Below are 27,832 nucleotides of genomic sequence, written 5' to 3'. Positions count from 1 at the left end.
GCTTTGGTTAGATATTTAACTCTATTGAAAGAGGAATCTGAAGTTCTAGACTTAAAAATGAAATTTCCGGACATTATTTTCATGGTATCGCTATAGAAAATTCAATGGTGTTCAGTTGTAATATTCCTAATCAAATGAAACGACAAAACAGTTTAGGGATTAAATCACTTTTTATTTTACCTTTAGGTAGTGAATACTATATTAATAGATCTTTCGAATGGGGTATTAGAAGACCCACGTTCTAATTGAAAAATGTCAAGGATCGAAATTATTGTAAAAAATCGGCTTTTGAAATTACAAATCGACCTACTTCAAGATATAATAAGAATTATAGGGAAAATGATGAATTTGTTCTATAAGTTTACCGCGGTCTCTATACAGTGTTTCAAAAGAAAGGTAACTCCGTCTCTAAGATAGTTATGGTCAATTTTTATGAATCGGGGAGTAATAAAATGATGAAACATTCGATGAAAGGTTACTGTAAGTGTTCAAATTGATGCCCATCTTGATCACTGCATTTACGGTAATGTTTCCCAATAGAGAAGCATGTCAGGCTGTTCATGAAGAGTTGGTGGTCTTCTTGCAAAAACGAGGTCCTCGAGAAGGTCTTACAGGAAGAAATGAGAAAAACTATTGATGAATCTCTAGTAGTACCGGAAAATAAAATGAGGAAGACTACTTACAAAAATAGGAACTGCTAATAAGACGGAGAGGTGGGCTTTAAGAAAATTCGTTGAGGTATTTAAGAAGTAGAGGGTACTGGGAACAAAAAAAAGAGGTCTATCTATAAAAAGAAATGAGATGTTATGAAAAACAAATAGTAATTAGCTAATCTAACAACATCTTATAGTGACCAACTTAATATTAAAAAAACCAAATCGCGCAACTCAGTCAGCGCGATTTTGCAATACTGTTTTGTTTTTGAAACCGAAATAATGGAGATTCTTAAATATTAAGAGGTAGGTAGCTTTTTAATCTAATGATACGTGTCCAAAAAGGCACACGGGTAATGAATTACATTTTTTTTTCAATAATTAATACGTTCAATTAACTTTCCTCTTAAAAGGTCGAACAAGATGAAATGTATTTCTAAAAATATCCTATTTTTCGCAACCAAAGCTTTCATCATAACTTGGAATTAAAGAAAAAATATACAAATCTGCAGTAGCTTCACTTTCATTAGTGAATAGTGGAATATAGTCTAGGTTTCAAATGGGATATAGTTCACATAAACCCATATTAATATTAGAAAAAATAAGATTTGTATTATCTAATTTTTTAGTTTATATTTGGAAATGATTTCTTATGACAAGATTGTGTTTTCAATCCATTTTCTATATTTTCAATCAATTGTTTAATTACAGAAATATACAAGCTTTCAAAATCATAACTACTAGAAGCAGCAGCCAGCCAGCTTTCCTCATTTTTGTTTTTAAATATGTAATTGCTTCCCAATCTTTAGGATATACGTTTCGTTTCAAATTTCACCAAAAATGTTCAATTCACTGTTTCCCTCACGTCAAAAGTAAAATATGATCCGTCGCCAAATAGACCGTTTTTCAGGATTTAGGCGGTCAAAATTATTTTATGTGATATTTATATTACAAAATAGTTACATAACAAGAATTCTGTGTTTGGAATAACTTATCGAAATTATTTGTTTGTGCACGGTGGTTAGGCGCACCTACTTGTGATTTTTTATCAAAAAATATTTTATTCGAGATCGTAGTTGATTTCAAAGTGTTTTTTTAATATTATATTGAAAATACATATGACATACTCACGGCTTTCCCCAAGGAGGAACAGCTGTCTACGTTTTAGTAATACTTTCAGGTATGTATTATTTATATAACAAACAATTTATAACAAAGTTTATTTTGTTCTAATAAGTAAGTAAATATATTATATTATTAAAAGGATCTTTACATTCGTTATACAATATTAAAGTTACATAAGGTAAATAGATAATCACTAAAAATAATCAATCATACATTGGAGACTTATTCATCTACATTTAAATTTTCGCCGCTTTCATCAATTTCCATTGGTCGGTTTGGCTCAGAAGGAATTAATAGCTGCATTGTCTCAGACAAAAATAATTTTGAAGCGGTTTTTTTGGTCTTTCTCATGGAACTAATAAATGGGTCGGATGTTAATAGTAACCTATGATAAATATCTAAGTTGCATTCTTCCCTCGACAACTTGCGAGCAAAGTTTAGGCGATAAGACCTAAAATGTTTATTGCGGGCCTCAGCAGCTTCTTCCGAAAGTTGCCCTATCGGCAACAACGAATTTTCTATTATTGAAGCTCCGTGAATTAAGACCTTATGCATCGTTGAAGTCATAGGATGCCAGCCATATAACTCAACATATAGTTTCGCAGTTTCCATGGCGTATTTATCATATTTTGCTACGTCAATATTATGCCCGCTCTTGATATGGCTTCTAATATCACTTTTAATCTAATAATCAAGTCATAACTTATCCCAGTGATTTCTGCAGCTAATTTAGGGTTCTCGAAGAATCTTCTGCTGGTATTTCCATCGTTTGTGTTTCCGAAGATACTTTTTGGTTTATCGACTAAGAGACCTGTCTCCTCTCTAAATCGTCGCTGAATATCAAGTTTCTTCTGCTTTTCTAGATTTTTTTTCTTCTTCGGTTCGTCTCTCGCGATATTTTTTCACGGGCAATTTATATGCTAAATGCAGCACACTTTCGAATATCCGAATTCTTGCATGTAATACGGAAAGGCCAAATTCAAGAGCTTCAGGGCATACATCATTTTTTTTTGTTAAATCATTAAAATGTGAACAATTACTTCTTAGTCGTAAGATGCGCGGACTCCTTCAGTTATTCTTCTCTTTGTTCTTTCGCTAGATTCAGTAAAAGATTTGGTAGGTCATCCTGGCCTTTGATGCGTGTCTACGGGGATCTCAAATGTTCCTTTCAACCAAGAATTATTGGCCGCCAAAAAGTTTTCAAGTATTCTATGCGCCCGAGACCACCTCTTTATCAAATCACATTTAAAATACGAAAACCTCTTTTTTATCTCATTTTTATGTTCTTCTGTGTCCCCGTAACACACGAGTAAATAATTTTCTAAATATTTAATTTTTTCATTTATCGATAATGAATGTTGCTCGTTCATTTTATCGAAGAGGTATTTACGAGTCAACATTTTCACCCCCGAGTAGCCAGGTGAACCTATAACAATAAAAAAATAATATTAACACAAAAACATAAAATCCGATTTTTTCCTATTTTTTTACAAAAAAATTTCAAACTCTTTTATTTTTAAAACTAGCAAAAACTAGCAGCTGATTTTAAACAGTTTTCTTTATAAGACTTAATACTATATAATGAAATCAAAAATGTAACTCGGAAAGGTGCGGAAGTAACGTTTTTTTTCGATTGAAATTTAAAAATAAAGAAAAAACATTTCTAAAAAAGGGTATTATTGACGGCTCATTAAGTCATTTATTGAAAATATATTTAATACAATATTATATTAATTTAATAAAGGCTTTACCTGTATTATTGGTATCCATCACTTAAACAAGCAAATATGACACGACACATAAAATATTCACCGAAGAAAATGATATACGAAAAGGGCGTCAAGAACTTTCACGTGCAGTAAGTGCGACAATCAAGTTTCGACTAGTAATGGTAGTCAGGTAGTCTACTATTTTTATATTATTGTTTATCATTAGTCGATTATTGGAATTTCGACTTATGGCCGCCTAATTCTTAGAAATCTACGTGTCGTCGATAGTGATTTTCAAACTTTCAGCGAACGAACACTCGATGTCACTCACAGATATCGTAAATTGTTTATCTGGCTATTTTTATCCTAACAAAACGATTTCTTCATTTAATGCTGTTTCTTCAAAATGTCTGATAATGCTAAAAGTTTCTTTGACGATATTGACTCTGAGAAATAAGTTGAGCAACTAATTTACTCGAAATATTTGCAGAATTTACTTTATTGCAAAATGACGTCGAGTACAGGTCGCAAAACTGATACTGAACAATACAGTTAAAGACCCTATGTCCATCAAACACGTCATTAATGTAATCAAGCCATGGATTTTCTCTTAGAAAATACGCTGTTCCATTCTAGCATGATCGTGATTCCCAAAGTGCCCGCCATCGAAGAAAACATTGAAAATTTCACATCGACAGTCATCCGAGTGTATTGCACGTGATGAACCGAAACTAAAACATGTAAACACGCAAAAGCTTTGTTATAATATCCATCAAACAATCTTAAATAAGAAAAAACCATGAAAAGTGACTATCACGTTGCGATATTGAGAGTCCCAATGGCGAAATTTTATAAAAAAGAGACTATTTGAAGTAGAAGAATGCGCTATTTCATCAAGACAATGTACCTTGATACAAATCAATAAAAACGAAAGCAGAATTGCATGAATTGGGCTTCGAAATCCTCCCGCATCTATTGTATTCTCCAGATCTATCCTCCAGAGACTTTTTTCAGTTCTAAGACGTCAAGAGAATGCTCGCGGGGAAAAAAATTTTCTCGGATAAGGAGGTAACCACCGAAATTAAAACTTATTTTGCATTAGCGTATGCACTCTTCAGATCATCATAAAATTTTATATATTCTCGTTACTTATATGTATTATATAAAGAAAAAAAGGGTGGAAAGAGTAGACAAAAACTCTCAGAATAAAAGGTGCGTCATAGAATGATATAAAATATTATATAGACCAGTTCCAATTTCTAGAACATGAGTTTTTTCGACTTTTGGTCTAACTAAGAAACACATAAAACGTACATGAATTTAGAATAAGACAAACGAGAAATTCAGAGGTGGAAAATAAGCACAGAAATAAAAATCAACAGAGGGGAACCAGCACAGTCCAAAGGACTAAAATAAATACAGTATCCTTCTTTATTATTTCTGTATTTCCAAAGGCTGTTTGGTGCCACCATCGAATTGAGGTTAAGTGTACGGTATACGCATATTTTGTGCGTCGTTTGATCACTTGGGATCAGAAGCGATCATTTGCAAAAGTCAATCATGTTCCAAAAAAGACAAATAGGATTTTATCGGCTGTGTTCACCAGATCTATCCCCCGGCGACTTTTTCTTTTTTCTAGCCTCAAATTTTCACTCACAACAGAGATACTAGGGTAAAACCCCGAGAGAGAAGGGGAGAAACTCGGCAACTATCATTTGGAAAGGGTTAAAAGGACAGACCATCGTTGGAACTATTGTTTGGAATTAAAAGGAAACAAATATTCTGTTTCTTTTGTCGGAAACTTTTCATACAATCCTCGTAAAAGTTCTAAACTTGAAACTTGAAACTTGAAACTTATATAGAAAATAGGATTTCATCGGCTGTGTTCACCAGATTTATCCCCCGGCGACTTTTTCTTTTTTGATAACCTCAAATTTTTACTTACAAGAGAGATATAAAGGAGAAAACCTAGGAGATAAGGTGTGAAACTCGGCAACTATCATTTGGAAAGGGTTAAAAGGACAGACCATCGCTGGAAATATTGTTTGTGTTTAAAATGAAAAAAAAAATATTTCGTTTCTTTTGACGAAAGCTTTTCATTCAATCCTCGTAAAAGTTCCAAACGTTCAAATCGAGGAAAATCAGAATGATTCGTCGACTTTTTGTCGAAATATTCTTGATGCTTTCATGAAACCTACGAATGCAATGATAAGGGAGTTTCAAAAGGAAACAGTTGAATGGATCTTAGGAAACCTACTATCGAGCAGGGTCGTATAAAAACAGGTGACTTCCGCAAGTATAGTAATTACAAAGAAAGATCAAAAGGGCACTTACACATACTAAATATGTCTAGAACAAGTAACGACCCATCTCATTTAATTGCTTTGTTTACAAAAAAGGATTCTGAATCTTATCACAATAACCTCACTTCATTTACTAGTGTTCAGAATAAAATACTAAACATTGAATTATGCCAGTTGATTTTAGATTGTAGAATTCTGCGGCAAAATAATACCTGTAAGCAATTTATTCAGAGGAAACCGGTTTTTTTGTTGAGGTAATGATTCTAAAAAGTACCAGAAACCAATTTTTCCTTAAAACTAAGGAAACTAAGGTAATTTTTCTGATAATACAGTCATTTTAAGTAGATTTAGCCAAGAATTTCGGAAAATCTAAATACTCATCTATAAAGTTGTTTAAACTTGTTAAATTGACATCCTAAAACTCCTCTCAAAACTCACAAATAATTGATGTGAGCAACTTTAAAAATCGGTGGTGAAAAGTCGAAAAAAATCGATTTTTTTGCAAATAACTCGTTTCCTATGGGTTTTTACGCTATTTGTATTTATTATGAATATTGTAGAACATTAAATTCTCTATAAGTGGTGAAGTGAAATAGTTTTTGGTTAATTATTTATTTCCAATCGAGTATAAATTCATTTAATAGCTCTTACCTGCCCGTGTAGTTCCAAAATCGTAGAAAGAAAAATTTTAATCATATTATAATTCAAATCTTATTTATAGTAATATAAATAATATAATAATAATAAATAATAATAAAATAAAAAATAATAGTTAAGAAATAAAAATTTAATTAATGTTTATTAAAAAATGTCATTCGATACATTTGTGATTGTTCAAATTGAAAAAAAAAATAAAAAATAATTTCCATTTTCTTCTTCTTCATCGTCGTCATCTTCCCGCTGAACTGGACAGTTTTCTTTTTCAAATGCTGTTGCAAGTTCATCAAAATAATAATATTATTTTGATGGGGAATACCAGGGATTCTAACCGTGCGGGCTCTGCCCTCTATCTCAGAAACGATTCACTGTATGAAAAAATTTTTATAACAAAACTTATAGAGAATTTAATGTTCTACAATATTGATAATAAATGTAATTAGAGTAAAATCCATAGGAAACGAGTTATTTGCAAAAAATGTGCAAAAAATTGATTTTTTCAACTTTTGACCCCTAATTTTTAAAGTTGCTCACATCGAATTATTTGTGAGTTTTGAGAGAGTTTTAAGGATGTCAAATGAATAAGTTTAAACCACTTTATATGTGGGTATTTAGATTTTCCGAAATTCTTGGCTAAATCTACTTAAAATGACTGTATTATAAGAAAAATTGCCTTAGTTTCCTTTGTTTTAAAGAAAAATTGTTTTCTGGTACTTTTTAAAATCATTACCTCAACAAAAAAACCGGTTTCCTCTGAATAAAACTCCATTTTTCTAGGTGAACTACCGTAACGACTGGATTATTAAAAAATTTACTCTAAAAGTTTTTTTATTATTTTTCTAATTATACGATTTTATTTTAGTCTATTTTATTTTTGAAAATTAATTTGGAAACCATTGAAAAACCTTTTTAGTATAAAATGAAGAGATATAAATCACAAGCCTCCATTGGAGGGTTTAACTATAATTCGGAGGTGTTTATTATTAGGTACAGTAACCGAAATAATAAATTTATTCCATTTGCCTTTAACACAACATTTTTTTTTAAATTGCAATTTATTAGAACACATTTCACCCCACTTAACACACGCAAAACATAAGGAATTGGTTCCGTGTCCGTGGGCAGGGCAACATCCTATAAAAGCCAAATCATCGCGTCATATATGAAGAGTCAACCAAAGTGTGCTGCGCCACCACCCCATCAACCAAAAGCAACAAGTTGCCATTTCGTGTTTGATAAAAATTTTCGTAGGTTAGTTGTTGGTTATAGTCTCGCGTAGCGGAAAACTCGATAAACGTTTTATTCGAAACTCTCAAGAGTTGGAGCAGAAAATGTTCTGTTTTTTTGGTATCGGACGCAAAGTAACGATGATGAAAGTTGTGGCAATTGTATTATTTTTTTGTTTTGCGGAATGCGCCGCAGGTGAGTAAGATCAAAACTATTACACAAAAAATCCACTTTCCCGTTTTCACAAACAATACATAATAGAATATACTCAAAACAAAATTTATTATGAATAATGAGCTTACACACATTTTTTTTAATCTTAGAATACCAAAGAACCGTAAATTCAACGACGCCTGATTTTTTGATGCATGATTCTTTCATCTAATATCAACGTTTTTAGCAAAATTCTTCCTTATTTTTTATCTCGTGAATATACCAAATTAATAAACTCTAATCTATTTCACATTGCTCAAAAGGATGATTTTCTTTCTGCCAAAAAAGTTCAAATTTCTCGGTATATCTTCCATTCAAGTTGGTATGGATTCCCATTTCTCAACATCATGTACTATGCGTAAATGTTTTGAGTTTTACCAATAACTTTTTCAACAGCATCAAAGTCTGTATGAATATCCATAAAACAGTACCCAACCTCTGGAACCTTATGCCAATAGTTCTAAAAATTCCATATTGTATAAAGTGTTGTCATTAACAAATTAAATATAAATTCTTATCTTGTCCATCCGCAGAATCGCACCAAGTTACTGTATGTTTATTTTGAATATCAATGCTTTGTAAGTATGATAAAATACTGTTTCCAACTTCTTTGGAGCCTCTACTATCTTTGTCTTCAGCTCAAAGTCATAACCTCTTACTGGTCTGGTTATAGCGCCTAGCACGTTCTTGATTTTTTTCGTTAGAACCAAAAACTTTGCACTACTGTCGAACTTTCCTGTCCAATTAGTTCCACAATTCAATCGAGTTGGGGTTGACGACATCCAAATCATTACTTTCAACTAATTCTTTCGAATACTCTTTGCACCATTTCGAGGAATGCTTGAGTTTGTCCTCATGCTGAAAAATGTATTTTCTAATGATCAACCACTGACCAGAACGTACTACTTTCACATTTAAGATTTCTATCTTAAAAATCCCTTCAGTTGTTACCAGTCCCTTAGTTCTTTTTCCTCCAAAATATCTCCAAACCACCACCAAGCCCCAGTCATGTTTTACACTCACTTAAACTTCAAACTTTGCCTCATCATTACATAAAACTCTTTCAGTCTTCATGTTCACTGCTACTTTTCAAAAAAGACCAGCTTCTCTCAATCTGTTTTTCACTGTAGAAGGTATATCCCTAGATCCATTGGTCTGAGCTGCTATCTCTGGGCTCCTCTCTCAATTTCCTTTTTACTGCAGGGCAGTTCCCTAGATCCATTGATCTGAGCTACTATCTCTGGAATATTGAGTCGTCGATCACGTCTACTGATCTGAAGAATACGTTAATATTCAACTTCAACTTCAACGTCTGTAGTATTTGGACACCTCTCTAGACGTTTTCTATCGTCAAAGCGTTTGGTGGATGAAATTTTGTTCACTTTGTAGTCGTGATATTTTTAACTCGCGGCAATGGTTCGATTACTTTTTCCTAGACTACAGAACTTGCGATTGATGCATGAGTTTCAATCAATATAACAAAAACGGCTTGGTGCAAATCAGCCGGTACTTTCAAATAATAACTTGTATTTGTGGATTGATATAAAGTTTCTACTTAATCTTGTGATTGGTCTAGAACTTCAATTGTGTTCATTTGTCATTCCGAAGATGTTACACCTGATTCACAATAGGTAGAGGATAGTTATTTGGGAAAATTTGAGGTAAAGTGAATTTTGTTCTATACAATTCATCAGTTTTGACTTATTTCCGGAAAAATGTCTTATAATGATGGAATAGACTGATTTTGATATCCAATATAATTCAACTAGTGAATAATACGATTTTAATGTCAAATTTTTCATTGAAGGGTAGAAATTCAACTAGATATTTTGAGAATAAAGAACTATAATTAACAAATTTGTATAAACTGCATTTTCCATCAAGATTTTCAGCTTTTTGAACTAAATTTTGCTTGGAAAATAGTTCAAACTTCATCAATAGGTACTTCAAATGCGAGTTGAATCTTTTCTTATAATTTTACTAGAAGTTTCATTATAGACCGTTTGATGTTTGATGTGAAAAAGTTTAAACCTACCGTTTTGAAATTAGCAGTTTACCACATATTATCTTCTAACCTGAATGGAATCTGGCGATGGCTATGTGGGAGGATATTTGACCCAAAAACTTGTACATACCTTTAGGGAATTCCTTTCCCATGAAACTTAATTCATTTCGGAAGTATAGGAATAAATGAACTCATTTTAAAATTCACGATCCACGAAAAGTTATTAAATAATATTTTCATTCAAAAGACTTTTATGTTTTCCAAAATTGAACGATTTAATCATGAAATAAGAAAAATTGATACTGGATGTGAATAATGGATGTGTCACATATCCGAAATTGGTTTTAGGAAGGACAATTTATGGTCCAGCAGGTTGACAAAATACAATAAAAAATAAACACGTGAATGAAATTGAAATATTTTTGTCCTTATTATCCAACAATTTATATTGATACATTTTCTTATAAGGGTTGATCACATTTATCTTAAAATGATAGCAGAATGTAGTTTCCAGAAGGTGAACAATAATTTGTACCCAACTATACAGGGTGTTACGGGACTCGACGCAGAAAATTCGGGAGTAAGTATGTTACATGAAAATAAATGTTGTGACGTAAAAAAATTCCTTCATAAGACCACTCGTTAGTTATAGGCGTTCAAAGTTTCGAAATGAAAACTGTATTTTCTAAATTACATATTCAAACACTATGGAGTTAATAATTTTACACTTTTAGGTTATGGTTAACAATCCGTTTAACTTTTACAGGGACAAAATATACAATCTAAATGTAACAAAAATGATTTTTTCAATCGATTTTTTAACGAAAAGATACTCTTTGATAATTCGATAAAATTTAGGAGATATGTAGATTTTTAGATAATTCTATATTCGCCATAAAGAAAAATTCTGAAAAAAATTATCATAAATTGTAATTATTTATCGAAAATACTTATAATAGGTATTAAAACATAATCAAACAATTCTAATTTAACTGCATACTGTCGAACATCGTGTTACTTACATAAAGAAAAAATTGAAATGTAAAAAAATTTAGTTGGTTAGCTTACAAAAAATGTAATGGCGCACGTCTGATCTTTCAAAGTCTGAATGAGCATAAAATCGAATATTCACTCGTTCCTTTGAAATCGTCCACAAAGATTTTGTACCTCAAGTCAAGCTTTAACCTGAAGGAACCTTCAGTTAAAGTGGCAATTAATCCTTAACCTATTATATGATTAAGTGAGAAATGTCAAGTATCAAAAGTATTTGTTTTGTAATCAAAAGATTAATCAAATATTAGTAACTTTAATGTTAACATATTCTTCAATTTTATAACGGCTATTTCATAATACATTTAGAGTAAGCTTTAAATTTAAAGTTCCAAGTCGCGCGTTTCATAAATGACATTTAACCTAATTCTTCTTTTAATTTGAACTTGAAGTCTAGTCTAGTGGCAAACCTCAAATGCAAACTTAGGTTATGTTTGAATTCTAGGTTGACTCAGTCGTATTTTTAATAAATTTTTAAAAATAGACAATATTCAAGTTTATATATAACGACTAACTATATCCGCTGCTCGGCAAGCGTTTAAAGAATTTTAGAACCATAAACAAATTAAATTTTCAAATAAGGTCGACTAATTTTGTGGAGCATGGCACAGAATTCTGTGATTCCAATTTCAATTTATATAATTATATAGAATCAAATTAGACTGTGCTTGTTCGATATTCTACATGAAACAAGCCACATATGATCGATTAATTGAATGGTCTTTTATTACTTATTCTTGGTATTTTCAAAATAAAGGTGTGATAGAGGAAATTAAAATCGTGAATTACATCTTTTATAAATGTCTGCCATTATTGAAAGTGTCACTGTAAGTTAGGACAAACCTTTTATCGTTCCTTTATGATATTTTTAGCTTCCTTTCAGAATGTTGGTAAATATATTGTAGAAAAGCGTGAAAAATATTAATTTCATCAGACCTTAGTCAATATTATTTTTCTTTAGATACAGACAAAATTTCAACGATGTTAGTAGATCGTTTTTTTTGGTCGATTGCTTGTACTCACATCTTTTTTGTCATATAATGAGCTCTAGGAAAAGGTGAAGCTTTTGCAGAAGAAAAAAGTATAGGGATTTGGTATTAGAGTCATATCTCGGACACCTGACATATCGTGATAAATATAAAAAAGAAAAATTCAAAAAAGTTGGAAAAACATCTGAAAATTCGTGTATCCATAGGCTCCTCTGAACAAAAATTCACTTTCTATTCTTTTTGTTCCTTTTTACAGGGTGTTTTTGAACGAAAAAATTTACTCAGTCGATCCCTTAAAAGGGGATGACTAAAGTTGAGTTTGTATTGCTTTTTGAAAATTTCAGTAGAGCTGGAAACTTGATATTTTGTAATTTTTGTGCATTCGCAACGGACTAACCAAGGGTAGTTTGTCAAATTATCAAAACTTTTTATCAATATGAAGTTTCACGAAATAAAATTATAATCTAAAATCGTTACTCAATAACCATCTTAATTTCAGAAGCACCCTGTATAGTAAACAAGTAATTCATTGACAACGATATCTAGATAATAGAAATTAGTTTACAATTTAAAAAAATGTTGAAATCGGCCATTAAATGCAAGATAAAATGTACTAGAAACTAATTTTTTTCTGTGTGTGTTAAATTACAATAACGAAAGTTTAGGATGAGAAACTTCCGTACTAAGATTGCTCCGTCTTGAGTTGTAGACCCAAAGTTCCACTGCAGCTTTGTTTTATAATAAACACTCAAATCAATTTAGGTACTATATAACTAAAACTTAGATCCGATCACTGTGTGGAAGCAAATTTCTGTAGATTTTCCGATGCACAACTCTCAATATGAACTGATTTAATAATATAACTTCTTGTCCACAACTACAGGGAGTGGTTTGATGCCACAGCCATAGCTGAAGGGGGTTTTCTAGTTGTTGTATCCTTTCACATATCACCTGATCATCTGCAAATTGAATGTTGTATAACCAAGTATCATCGATATTTCTTCTTACAATTTGCTAGAGCTTTAGAAACATATATTTCGAAAAGTGTTGTTGTTTCAGGCATTTGTTGCGTCTTAACGTTTCCGATTTTTACTGCAGACTCCATCGTGATGGAGAACGATTCATTATCTGCGATTGGTTTCCCTGATTTTTTCGAATACTGGCAAAAAATTGTCATATTCACATCAGTGTTGCCATATCTCAAAACTTACCATCTTATTTATTCTATTCATAATTCTTTTTTCTAAATTTGACTAAATTCCTCCCTACAATATTAGTTTCTATTTCTTGACATTTCCTGTGTCAAGTTTCTCCTTTTCTTTTTATAATCTTAATTCTTGTCGTTATATTTTTCGTGATCTTCGTTCTTAATGTTTAACAATTTCTTTTACAATTGCTTCTTATGTATTATAACATCTTCACCTAGAAATCCATGTCAATTATTGATTTAAGGTGTGTTTTGTCAATTTTAACTCTATTTTGGTTACATAGATCTATTTCCTTGTCATTACATGCTTCTTTTCCAAATGACCCCACTATGTAACTGTTTAATTATCTTTTTCACTTATAATAGTATCATTTGATCTGTTATTTTATTCTTTATTTCTTTTTTGTCTCTAAAATAGATACACCTCAACTTGCATGTAAAAATCAATGTAGTTGGAAAAAATTTTCGTACTCTCTTCTTTTTTTTAGCTTTTTTAGCTTTTTTAGCTATTATTATATAAATTTACTCACATGTTAATAAAAAACCAATTCAATAGCAAATAACTGATATGTGTAGTAAAATATAATAATAAAAATCGAGAATATCAACTTCATGAGGGATGTCAGGCAATAATTAATTTTAGAATTATTTTCACAATTCCATATAACTACAAGCCCTTTCTGTTAACTTCTGTTAACATACCACGCAATTCCCTTGATTACATTAATTAATTAATATAATGAGTTGAAAATTGTTCGTAATTTGAAAAAAAAACAACAATTAACAGAATACAAATTTGATTATATCTCAATTGAAAATTATTATAAAAAATTATCATCAACAACTCAATGTTGTGAATAGTAAATTTTACGTGACAAAAACTGTATGTAGTAGAATCAGAGTTTACAGCATTGTTTTGTTCGAAAAATGATCATTAATCTTAATTTGGAAATTGTATCAAAATCAAAATCGTAGTAATGTCAATCTTCATTACGTTGTATGTGAAATCTAAACTAGGTCTATAAATAACTATAAAACACGTGTAAAACCACAGAGTACAGAATTTTCGAAAAGCCAGACGAATTTATACAAATAAGTTTGAGAATCAAGCCCACCAAATAATGGGATGATGCAAAATTTTTAGTAGGTTCCGTATTTTTAAAAATTGAATTAAATTTGAAGCTACAAGAAAATCAGCAGAATATATCCAACTGATTTGGATACAATTCATAGTTTACACTAATTTACAAACTATATTTAATTTACACAAATCCGAAATTTTATTCAGTAAGTAGGTTTTGCCGAACTAGGTATACAATCATCAACCTGCACCTGCGATGATAATTTTTATTGTCATTTTGTCTTTTTTCGTGGAAGAACTATGAAATTTTATTAGAAAAATTAATGTCTGAGTGTTTAACTGACCATGGAATTGATAAGGGCCCTGAATTTGATGATATTGATTCGGAAAATAACGTAGAAACCTTAAAAATTGTTAGTAACAGCAAACAGAACATTTCGGAATCAGAAGACAATAATAAAACTCAACCTAACATCGGCTCGGTGTTCAATAGTAATTTTTTTCTCACCTGGGAATAAAAAATAAACCAAATCTTGCGAATAAGGTCCATGAAGTAGCAATTCATTAATTTTTCCATTGATATAACGGATGTGCGAGCTGGAACAATGTCTTGACACAACACTTTTTTCTTACCCAAACGTGACCGTTTTTTGTTGATTTCTTCGCTCAAATATTCGCAATATCTTCCTCGTTGATAGTTTTTCCTTTTTTAAGATAGTCAATGAAAATTATTCCACGTGCAACCCAAAAAAACCGACGCCATGACCTTGCTGCAGATTGAACGATCTTTGTCTTCTTTGAAGCCGGTACATTGTTTTATTGTTCTTTTGTGTAAAGTGATAGAACTACGTTCACATTCATGATTGTGAAACGGGTTTATTTCTGTGAAAATACTCGATGGAAATATCTACACGGCGCTGTATTTATACCATTGTGTGCAAAAGCGGCACCCATCTTGCGCACAGCTTTCCCACGTCCAAAATTTTAAGTAATATGCGATGTATCTCACTTTTTGAACATAACGTTGACCGGCGCCTCAAACTCTATAGATGTGTACGTTCTAATACACTGTCTTCAATCTCTAGATCAGGCCAGGTACTTCTGAAACCATCCTCGTAGCTGCATAATAGATCAACAAATGATCTGGCACCATCTGATAAATTTCTGCTCCCAAATTTCAAAAATGACTCAGTGAAGAGTGATTTCATATAAATCAAGAGGTCTTAGAGTAGATAAACTTTTAAAAGATTAATTTTTAGATGGTGCGAAACTCGCTGGAGAGAGAGATTAGGTAACAGCAGATTTTCGCCGAGGTAAAAGTCATTTTTTTGCCCGACCGCGTTCCTAAAATATAAAATTCGATATAACAAGATGTATTAAAAAATATTTTCTCTATTATTGCAGGCTCCTGTCTCAATTATGGTCATGCTTGTTGGGGAGGTAAGTTCAAGTATAACTATATTAAAAATAATTTAAAAAACTTAACTTTTTGTTATTTATTGGCGCGAGTTTTGTGTTTAATAATGTTTACTTACGAATTATTTTTTTATTTTAAATCTATTCTCAAAATTTTTTTACCACCTCGACTCCAACGTTTACTAATAAATACAACACGTTTATCTTCAGCCGTTTTAAAGTTTTCTATCGCCAAAACTCTTAGTGGATGCATATCGCATCATAGTTCAGGTATGGATTATGGGATGAGCAAAAACATTTGACCGATAGTGTATATGCGAAGAATATTATATGTTCAAAGATTGTAGGCAAGTGAAAAATACCGATTTTGAGTATTTTAAGTTGCGTGGAATATTTAAGAATATGGAAAAGTGGACATTCGGAACATCGACTATTTGACGAAGAATTGTTTTTATTGCGCGAACTTAAACAGTGGAATACTAAAAATCCAAGTACTAGTTGTGGTTCAATGCAGCGCTTATTTGAATCTTCTATGCTTAAGCTATATATCCGAACCCTTAAAACAAGATTGAATTGAATGACCAAGCTCACAACACAGTTATGGTGATGGTTTTTTCATATCTTTGAGACAGTAAACCAGAACAAGAGGATTTTGTAAGAAAAAACTGACTCTCGAAAGAAGATATGGAGTCTAGAAGGAAAATTAAACTCTAGAATTTATTAGTAGTTCGTAATATGTACCAATAAATATACAACTGGGTATCATGATAAATAAATCACCATGACAAATATCAAAGCCGGTAGTTTTGATGGATCCCAAATTAGATAATTCGTAATGATACTCAATCTAGAGTCTCTATAACTGAGATAGAACTAATGGTTTAGTCAACTTTCGTCTCTATGATGCATTGTTTTCGCAAAAATAGAGAATCTGAAAATTATATTGAACCTTCTACTCTGGAGGAATATGAGCATGAAACTTCCTCCTGGACAGGATTCCGGAAAGTGAACAGCAGGAAGAGTGTATGTACAAGACTTGATTGTCATGAAAGAGCGCTACCAGGGTTTCTTTGGGTTATGGCTTCCACGTTAGTTGAAACAAATCGTATAATTCATCCTTTTTTATCGTTTCAACGAGGCTCAATATAAATAATATTTTTTGTGTCGTGGTGATCGGTAACACCAAATCATCAATATCGAATTCGCTATTTTCAATAGGTGATAAATCAAACTTAGATTAAATGGATAGTTTACAATAATAACGACATGTTACATACGCGTAGGCATCCGAACAAAAACAAATTTATCATGTTTACTTCATTCCTGTTTATTTTTCCACGAATATATTTATTCTAGTTCTAAATCGAAATACCAAAAATTGTGATATTCATTGTAATTTTATTAACAAAAATGCTTGAGAACGTGAGAAAATGAAATATCACTAATTACGTCATCGAAATGATTAATGACCTGGATACTATGAACAAAAAGGATAATTATGAATCCTAGTATTATAAAAACGCAATCGTTTCGACAACTGAATAGATTACGTAAAATTAGGTTGCAAATATAATCAATCTACCACCGCAACGGTAATAAATATATTATAAATTGGGGTGTAGGAAACAAACGAATCAGAAGATACAAATTCATTGATTTCCAAAGTTATTGCCTTCGTACATAACATAATTTTCTTCTGAATACTGTCAAATAGTGACTGCTTCTTCTTTCGGAATCTACTGCAAAACGGATATCCACAAAACCTGGAAGTTTTACAAAGACACAAAAAGAAGTCTACTGATGCCAAATCAGGGGAATTCAGTGGATAAACGAGAGTGCTTATGGGCGTTTTATCGTACAGTAAGACCCACTACCCAGATCTGCTATGCGTTGAAGCAATTATTTCAAAACTTCCTCGTAGAAGGCAGCTTTGTCTACAGGAGTGAATTCCTGATGAATGATTCCATAGTTATCTTGACTTTTGACATTGTATATAATTTTAAAATGCGCAAACTAATTGATATATCATAGAACACATTTATCAATACAACTTTATCACACTAATCAACCACCCTAATCCCTGATCTATCACGACCTCCTCAATTAAGTTTCCGAGGTGTCAAATTCTTAGATTATTTGTGAGAATAGATTATTCTTTCTTTCTAGTACACATATTTTTGTGTAGTTGCCTTTTTACCACCTGGTATTTGAATAGCAAGCACAAATCGATGGACCCTCTTTTCTTGTCTTTCTAATCAACTGCTCTTCTTGAAGAGGTGCGAAATACGACTGGCGACTGATTAGGTTAGTTAACCTAACCTAACCTAACCTAACCTAACCTAACCTAACCTAACCTAACTGGTGTTTCAACCAAACACGATCATCTAGAACGTCATCTTCATGCTACAAATATCACGGAAGATCTGATGCATGTGCCCAAGGAGGTTCAAACACAAGGTTCACTGTTTGCTGAGGCTAAAGCCAAGTTTTTCTGAATTTAGTAGCTATGCTGCATACTTACTAAGAAATTAGGATATCGGAGAAGAATATGATAATTCTTAGTTGGAATTATTGATTCTATAATCGAGTTATTAGCATCAGAGACCGAAAGTGACCTGTTCACTCAGACAATGTAATTGTGAGTGTTGATTTATTTATAAAAAAAGGTTCTGGATCAAAGGCTACCTCATTTTTTTGCATTTTTGATAATTTTGATCTCCATTTTATGCCTATTTTCTCGTCATGACAATAAACTATACACTGTGTTAAGATCTAGTAGTCACGATTCAAAAACGGAAATTATGTCAATCAAGTCAATTTTTTATTTTGTTTTTCTAGCTCACGGTAAACGTACGATGAAATTATCAGATAGCAGAATACCAAAAAGCAGATGGTTCTTATCGAAATTGATACAGGGCCCAATAGATTTTCGTTATTTGAGAAATCTGGACATGAACATTGCTGCCAAACACAACTCAGATCCATTTATTGCCGACGAAGGGGATTATTTGAACGGGTAAGTTGATTAATCACACGATTTTGCTTTATTATTCACAATAATACATAAAAAAACAAAACTTTTCACCAAGAACTTTTGTCATTAATGCTACAAGTTATCATAAAATTACTTTTTGAAATAATTTTTTTTTGTTCTATAGAGTTATTAAAGTTATCGTCTTGATTGTTGTAGTTTTGGACAGTCAGTTATTAGGTATTATATGTATAGCGAATTGTGTCTTGCATAGTCCGCATTGTGGGGGCTCCCTTTTGGTAAATTAATTTAACTTGGAATGATCTTTCGCTTATTGACTGCGACCAGGATACTGGTTTCGCACCGCGTAGTTTCGATTTCGATTCTTGCTAAAATTTTATATCGTTGTACACTCAATTATACAAAAACGAATTTATTTAATTACAAGTTTAAAATACACTATTAATTGTATGAAAATAACACTCCTGGAAGGTTAGTATATAGGGCGTTCTAAACAAAAATAGATCCGTCTCTAGGATAGGTAGAAAATTGAGTAATATTTGGAGTTTGATATGTGGAAAGTTTTCGTAACGTCATCCGTATTCTTGAACCGATACCTTGAACTCAAACTAAAAATGAAAATAAACGAGAACAAAACTGCGCAATAAGTCAAAAGACAAAGACACGTAAGATAAAATTAGGAGAATTAAATATAGAGCAGGTCAAAAGCTTTGAATACATTGGTATGACATTAACACAAAATGGAAGATTGGAACAAGAGATATACGAGAGAATTGGACCAGCTGATAGACCATTATGGAATTAAGATACAGTTTATTACCAAGCAAACCCTATCTACCTATCCTAGAGACGAGGAAACCTTTTTTTTGAAAAAAAATCTCTATAAACGAATCCAGTTACAAAGAGATATATATCTATCCAAAAAATTTCTTTAGTTTACATATTTCTCCTGTGCCGATAAACGTTTTGTGACATCGATTTCTTGTAATTTTAAATAAATTCTGGTTTAGAAGAATCCATCTTTTTTATTTTGAGATATTAATGAGCCTACAAATGGATTACATTTCTTTAACTACTGTTATTATTATTTCTGGATTAATAATTATTAAAACGTTAAATAAAGTTACTGAAAAAATCTAGTTCCACTCGAAAAATAATCTACTATCGAGATTGTCACACAACAGAAGACACGTGCGCCGTAATACGCTTCAATTCCCAAATTACGCGAAAACAGGGCAAAGACAAGGGCAAGGTCAACAAGTACCGTGTATGTATGACGAATTGATTCCAAACGACTATCTATAAACTACCAATGCATCAGTGGTTAAAATAAACATGATAAGCAGACTTGTACATTCAAAGAAAAAAAAATTTTTGGTATAATCTTTTTACAATCTCAAAATATGATTCAAACAACAAGAAATTGACGATAAACGCAAAATAAAAATGGTAGAAATTAATAAAACTAATGGAGAAGATGAAGTTAAAACTCTAATTTGGATAAACGACGTCTCTATACTGTTTTCCGAGGTACCTAGTATATTTGATGAGTTTACACAAATTAATAGATACTTACACTTTGATGTTGAACCACATTCGACTTAAACTTAATAACAAATTCGGCAAGAACCTCAAGATTTCGAAACGTAGAAACGAAAAATTCTATTTGCAGTTGTTAACCAAGGAGAATAACCAACTTTTTCTGGTTTTATTTTTACCAGATCTTCGGATACTGCTTGACTAATTTCAAATAAGTACGGCCAGCAATGAAGTCCTCCCAATCAATTTCTGATAAATTTAATTTATTTATAATTTGGAATTGGAAGTTATCAAGCTTATTGGATCAGACAATCCTCTAGGATCTGTAGTCAAGATAGAAGCTTCAAAGGAAGTTTATTTGCATGTAATAGATAAATTATCCATTGCAAGGGTTTTATCAGCCTAGTTTTTAATATTTTGAAGATACCGTTCATAGTATAACTGCCCTATATATAAAAACTAACTGAACTAATTATCGGGGACAAAGGTCAAACTAATAGGCTGTCTGCCATCTTCGAATAGAATAATATAGTTCTTCGTGGAATGTTTCCGTCCGCAATATATGAATTTATCGATGAGATAGATACAAATACAAAACAACATTTTTATTATTACAAAACTATATTCGAGGTTTCGACCAAATGGTACTAAACGACCATCTAACTCAAATTAAAGAAGTCAAGTATATCAATTGGAGTTGTGACGACAAGAAGAAATATAATTTCAAAAAATATCCCCGATTTTTCATTTCTCATATCTTTTGATATGTTTATGTTTCTAATTGTTCTTGATGTGTTTTTTTTAATAATTTTTAAAAGATAGATAAAAGTTGAGGTTACGACTAATTTTGAGTCTTTATCAAATTAGTCGAAACGTTAATTTTCATCTATCTTTTAAAAATTTCAAAACATATCTTTATTATTCATTTTTTATATCTTTTGATATGTTTTTGTTTCTAAATGTCCTTGATTTTGAGTCTTTTCTGTTTTAAAATTAGTTTTTTTAAATAATTTTTGACAAGATTTTCGACTAATTTCAAGTCTTTATCTAATTAGTAGAAACGTCAAAATTTATCTTTTTTTTTTTAATTATCAAAAAACAATTAATTTTTGAACAGAAAAGACCTAAAATCCAGAACATTTAGAAACATAAACATTTAAAAAAAATGGACTACGTTTATGGACGAGACGATGAAGGAACCGAGTCAAAAAGATCTTATCGAGTACATAGTACATACAAACATATTGAGTTTTTGGAAATACAAAAAATGTTTTGCAAAATAACGACTGATAATTCAAATAAAATTATTCCAATTAAGCCTTCGTCGAAAAGATACAAAAGAGAATATGCAATATTTTGCGACTGGGGTAAGAGATACTAGGGAAATTTAAAAGTTCTGTCAAATACAAAGTTACCGTAAAGTGCCATTTTAAAGACTCAAATTAATACTGTATGAAAAAAAATTTACAATACCAGATCACACCTATAGTATTCAAATTGTTTTATTTTGTATGAATAGAACAGAAAAATACAATAATTGTGTCGTAAAATCTTTAATGATTTTTCGTGTGATGTTTTCTCGACAGAACTACTCTATATACTTCAAATCATTTACTACATCTTAACTTAATTTGTAGTATACGCCTTCTAATTATCCTGGTGTCGGTAAACAAAACGTTGGGCTTTATTTTACCTTTGTAACCAAACAAAACCCGCCCATAATTCCTAGCTTCGTCTTTGGCGGTTAAAACAATGTTTGTAAAGAGTTTAGGAAACTCGGATATGTCATTAGAGAATTAAAGTATCTGAGGAAATTAATTATTTTGATGTTTTAATTATAATACAATAATTTATAAACAACAAAAGTTGTACACTAAGCATCTATTAGGAAAAAATCGATAATCTGACAACAGGGTCGTAGATGCGGGGTGATGGGACAGGAGGGGTTGAGAATAAATTTTAAGAGAAATGTTGGTAGAATTCACTTAGCAAAACTGTCAATTAAATTGTCAATAAATACTTCAACCCTCCCCAATAGTGAAAAAAGAAAAATAATTTGTGTGAAATTAGCATCCAAAGAATGAGAAGTTTCTAGAAAGAATATACGCATGTTTTAAAAGACATTTTATTTTCCAGTTGGTTTTAAAAAATTTGAAAGGTAAATCCGCTGAAAATAAAACAGAAAACACTGAATATTACTTTGATTTTTGGCAACCCACTTTTTCGTCAGACTTGGCATTGAAAAAATTAAAACCAGAGTACGAGGGTTATCTGAAAAGCTTCCAACGTAACAAACAAACAAAACTTTTTTTTATATTATCATTTCTTCACAATTTAGCCTTTATAGCCTTAGTCTATCCTGCAAGTGAAATAGATCTGGTAAATACGGTGGGTGGTCATGCTTGTATTACATTTTTTATTTCAAGAACAAAATCTCTTAATTATCCGAAAAAAAGACCGTAAACTTGTCTTTTTCACCCTTTGGAATTCACTACCATGTATGTTTTACATTTTAGGAGTGTAGTGGTTGATCCAAGTTCCACATACAGTTATAAATCATCGCAAAATATGCGACTAATTTGCTTAAAACACGTCATTATGGAATGTGAAACATTCAATACAGCGTGAATCTTGGTTAAACGAAGAATTTAGCTTGAGAAGACGGCAGGACATATTCTTCTTTCAAAGAAAATTCTTTTCAATCAATAAACAGTTTATATAGATACAGTTGGTCGTTTCAAAGGTTGTAAAATACTCCAATCCAACTAAAATTAACCTTAAGATGTGAGCACGTCTAAATATAAGTTGGAAAACTCACTCACTCGAATTTCTGCAGTTTCATAATAGTTTTTTCAGGAAATAAAATAAATAGTTTATGGAGCTGTGCTAAATATTTATTTTTGAAAGGAAGTACGTCTATGTGATTGAGAGAGACTGTGTTTAGAGACTCTGCACCAGGTGTATCATCTTGACTGACATCCAACGTTCTCCAATTGGTACTAGATAGGAGATTGAGGTTAGATTGTGTTTGCGTAAGTTATGCGTGCATTGAGTACCTACCGAGTTCATTCATTTTCAACCAGAAGAGCCTTTGAATGAATAATTTTCTACACGATTCATAACTATAGATGAAAACTGAGTACACCGTTACATTTTTGACGCGAAAAATACACAAAACACTCAAGACAGTGGATTGGAAAGGGTGACCGTTTATTAAGATAATCATGGGATTATATTCATCGACTATCTTCTAAAAATTAACTAATAAGGCAATGGAGCAAGGTAAAGGAAGAAACAGCAAAGAAGCGATGCAATGCACCTCGTTACACTCCAGTGAAACCTAAAATCCATCGCTTACACTTCGTGTTGATTGACTACCCACTATATTCACAAGATCTAATCCCTAGTGATTTCTAAACCCTTTTTTTAAGGGAATCAACAAATCATATTTGGAACGTTTGAAAAGGCAGGAGTATCGCTGAAGAAAATGTATAAATTTAAAGCAAGGCTGGTGGTACATATATTTTTACCACATTCAAGTGATCGCTTCCATGACAAACTGAATATTTGCAAAAAAAGGTTTTTGCAATTTTCGATTTCTAGATAGGAATACGAGATTTCATATTACGACATTTAGAATGCCAATACTAATGTCTACCTGAGTTTTGAGGTTATGGTTGCTCAATCTAAGATCAACCCTTATTTCTTATTTATACGACTGACCAAACACAACATGGATTTTCAAAAAATCTTAAGACGTCGAATGCAATGATTTCTAGAAAATTTAGTATGAAAAGTTGTAGAAAATTTTATTGTTTTTTTACACAATAAGAAGAAATATGATTCCAAACAAAAATTTACTATCATATTATAAAAAATGATATAACAGGACAAAATAATATGACAGGCAGAATTATTTTTTTAAATACTGTAATCTCTAGAGATGTACTAAACCAATTTTGGAGAAATTCGAAAAACTTCCACCCCAAATTTCCCACGAGATGTGTTGGAGCGCTGTGAGCCTTGACTCACTTCTTGTTAAAATATTTTAAATACACCACCGACATATTTTCGGCCTTGTAGATCGTGCTAATCGCTCATCCACCCCTATCACGTATAAAAATTTCACAAACTTGTTTCAACAGAAATTAAAAATAAAGTTAAATCTTTCTTCCATGATAAATGAAATATTCTATGATTGACATTGACATTGACACTGACAAGATGAAGAAGCAACCATAACTAATATTAGAGAAAAACTGTATTGAGCTGATTCGAAAACACTCGACGAATAACTATGTGTAAGGAACTGGTAATAAATCGTGGAAGATAGTAAGGAAAGCTGTAACAAGTTGAGGATTAAACCAAAAAAAAACAAAAGTGGAGTGATTACTGCAAACGATAAATCCTGAAGAGCCCAAGAGACCAACAATAAATATGGTTCGATTCGAATTCTTTTGATTATATTTTGTTAAGATCATCTTTTGGTATTTCTGTTTCTTCAATAACTTCATACAGTTTGTTTTGTTTATTTAATCGTAAGCTTTTTTAAAATCAAAAATATGTAGTCCAGCATTTTATTCGTAGTTTTTGTTCAGTATCAGTTCAAGCGTCGTACTCTACTATGAAACCTCGTTGGTATTCCTCAACTTTATTGTTTTCATAATTTCCCAATCTTTTCGAATTCCTTTCTCATGAATTGACCACGAGATGGTGTTTCATCACCAAAAGTCGAAGCGAGTTGATCGGCACATTGTTGCTCAAATTTTTGGCCAAGATGAATGTTTAAAGTTTATATAAGCAACTCAAAGAGCACTCGTAGGATAACACGTTTTATATGCGTTCATTCACTATTAAATATGTCAATTTTTATGATGTCAGTGTCAGATTTGACATATTCGCATATGTCAAATACTTAACTAGCAACCCTCGTATTCCATAACTTCCTAATCATATAGATCGATGACAAGATTATCTCTCTAAATTAAAAACAAAACTTTCAGTTACTAGTAAACTATTTTTCTTTGTTTTTAGACAAGATCAATGGCAGATTTCTCAAGATGAATTATCCGGAGATCAGCTTTTCGATGATAACTTATTAAACTCGCCGGAAAGCAATAGGATACGAATAAATAAAATTGGGGTAAGTTATATAATATGATATTATAGAACTGTTTTTTCTTATCATTTTTAGTGAAATTATTCGTTACAGTGTTTAAAATTGTTAAACAAGAAATCGTTTCGCTTCGAAAAGAGAAATTATTCAGCGATATACAACTCAATTTAAAATATTCCTTCGTGGCGTATTTGTATAGAAAAAGGGGGCGGAATCAGTGAATTGTCCATATATATTATAATGTAGAGGTATTTCATGTTCTTGCGGCCCATAAAGGCGCAGAATACAAATTCTCCTACTAATGTATTCTGCACTAAGAACTTGTCGGCGAAGACGCGTATCAATGTTTATTCAAATTTAGATGTAAACAATGATTCCAAGTTAAAATTTTATTTCGTAAAACAGGAGCAATAAAAATAAAATGATTATTAAAATTTTTACCGAAAATCCGGGTCCTTAAAAGAATTATTCATATAATAGATGCTATCAAGGGCGGCTAGTAATAAGGGTTTCAGTGCTGAAGAGCTCCCAAAAATTGAGAACAAAAAAATGTAATAATCTAAGTTAATACAATATTTTCTATTATTTCCCTAAAAAAACTAATGCTTCCCAGTCGCCTTGTAATACAGGGTATGTCCGGAAAGCAGCGGTTTCTTATTGGGAACGTGGCAATGAAACACCAAAGTGTACTAACAATATATTTTCCGAGCTTTCGAATACTCATGTATTCATCGTCAGGGACTGAAATTATCATCAAATACAATATTAATGGAAGTAAGAGCTTTAGGTCATCGTTTACAGGTATATTTTAGGAAATTTTGGAGAATGATTTGAATTAACGTGCGCTTACAGATATTTCTCTAAAAAGTCTCATAGATTCGAGTAGTAATACAAATTTATCGAGCCTTACATTGTCAAGTTCCCATAAAATTATTTTTAAATCTACCGTTGTTGTGGTTTTAAATATATAATATAATTCTCGAAACGTTAATGTTCTTAATATTGTATATGACCATAATTTCAGTCCCAGACGATGAATACATAAATATTCGAATGCTCGGAAAATATATTAAAGTTAGTCCACTTTGGTGTTTTATTGCCACGTTTCCAATTAGAAACCGCTCCATAGAAATCTAAATTATCGGTGACTACGCTAGATTTCTACCTGACCAATGGTTCGCAGCTGGAAGTGAGGATGGCGCCACTGGAAAATGTTAAGCTGCTCTGATAAGACGTAATAACGTCGAAACTAGTCAATAGTTACACCCTCTCCTTGCAATTGCGGGCCATTGGGGATTTATATCACGCTCTTCAGAGGAATTGTAATTCAGTATTCGTCGAGGCATTAGTCAGGAATGTAATTGTTTTCCCATTTGAAGAACGGCGGAATACATTTTCGAAATTATTTCAGAGGTGAATAGTAGAAATCTTTTAATTTGATATGTTTTGCACACCTCATTTGCCATGAAATATATTACGTAAAATGTAGCGAGTACAAGTGATCTATTCACGGAATCTAATAGATTTACTACTTTGAAAATTTTAACTGAGAGCTTATTTTATAACATAATATCATCTAAAGCCGTTATGGATCAATTATAAATAGTTATCGTTACTCGGTACTAGATGGCGCACCCAGCGGCTTAGTAGATACAGTGTGGCCATAATGACAGTGTCCGCCATTTTTTACTCAAACGAAAGTAATTTATTTTGTGTCGATGTTTTCTGGCACAGCAGCCGATTATCGGTGTTGGTTTAATCAACGTCGAAAGGCAACAAGATAAATGTTTCAAGTATATATAAGCGTTCTGAGTACGTTCGCCATTAAAAATGTCAAACTTTATGTCGGCAAGGTCAGTTTTGATATGTTCACAACAGTGTTGCCATATCTCGAAACTTAAGTCGCAATCCTCGTATAAGATAACTGTGATACAATTCATATTTTTTATGTTTCAGGATAACCGATCAGCTAATTAAGTCGAAGTGACGAGACAATTACGTCGAGAAGGCTCACATTCAAATTCAATCCGAAAATGTACTGATTTATTGTAATTTCTATTAACCGGCATCTAAATCTCATCAGTTGTTTAGCTGGAAAACAACCGGTGATATAAACAATTTGCTAAATTTATTTTTCATAGATTTTAATGTTGTGACGTGTGATATGGTTTAAATAAATGTTGTTTTTGTTCAACTGCAATTGTTTACATCATATTCTTTATATTTCCCCAAAGACAAATCCTAAGAAAAGTTATAGTTAACCTAAAAATTATAATCAATATATATTTTTTCGCGGTAAAATAAGCATCATTTGTACGATTAAGTGAAGGTGTTCCGATTAAGAAAAACAGAATGACAACGATTTCTCTATCCTCCGAGGTTCCAGCTCAGTTCTGCGCATTCTCAAGCATGCGCATTATAGATAAAGTGTCTCGAAAGAGAAAGAAAATTAATATTATCCGCACCGTAGCGTAGGTTAGGTACCAACTCCCAAACCCCCAAACGAAGTGTCTTTTTACAGGCCTATCTCCTTTCTCCAAAATCCTTAAT

At 31.8% G+C, this 27,832-nt stretch overlaps 1 protein-coding gene across 1 annotated transcript; it reads left to right on the top strand.

Annotated features, from left to right (window-relative positions):
* Positions 1–7,611: 7,611 nt before the first annotated feature.
* On the top strand, positions 7,612–27,471 carry LOC130445280 (uncharacterized). Its single transcript, XM_056780844.1, has 5 exons — positions 7,612–7,869; positions 15,624–15,659; positions 18,474–18,651; positions 25,201–25,309; positions 27,239–27,471. Exons 1-5 carry the CDS (start codon positions 7,779–7,781, stop codon positions 27,257–27,259), a joined length of 435 nt encoding a protein of 144 aa, XP_056636822.1. The 5' UTR covers positions 7,612–7,778; the 3' UTR covers positions 27,260–27,471.
* Positions 27,472–27,832: the final 361 nt, after the last annotated feature.

Source organism: Diorhabda sublineata, chromosome 1 (genome assembly GCF_026230105.1).
Source record: "Diorhabda sublineata isolate icDioSubl1.1 chromosome 1, icDioSubl1.1, whole genome shotgun sequence".
Lineage (NCBI taxonomy): Eukaryota > Metazoa > Arthropoda > Insecta > Coleoptera > Chrysomelidae > Diorhabda > Diorhabda sublineata.
This window is presented reverse-complemented; position numbering and strand designations above follow the sequence as displayed.

Coding starts and splice junctions, on each gene's coding strand:
- LOC130445280 (XM_056780844.1), top strand. CDS start 7,779: ATGTTCTGTTTTTTTGGTATCGGACGCAAAGTAACGATGATGAAAGTT. Junction 7,870..15,623: donor TTTTGCGGAATGCGCCGCAG/GTGAGTAAGATC, acceptor CTATTATTGCAG/GCTCCTGTCTCAATTATGGT. Junction 25,310..27,238: donor TACGAATAAATAAAATTGGG/GTAAGTTATATA, acceptor TTTATGTTTCAG/GATAACCGATCAGCTAATTA.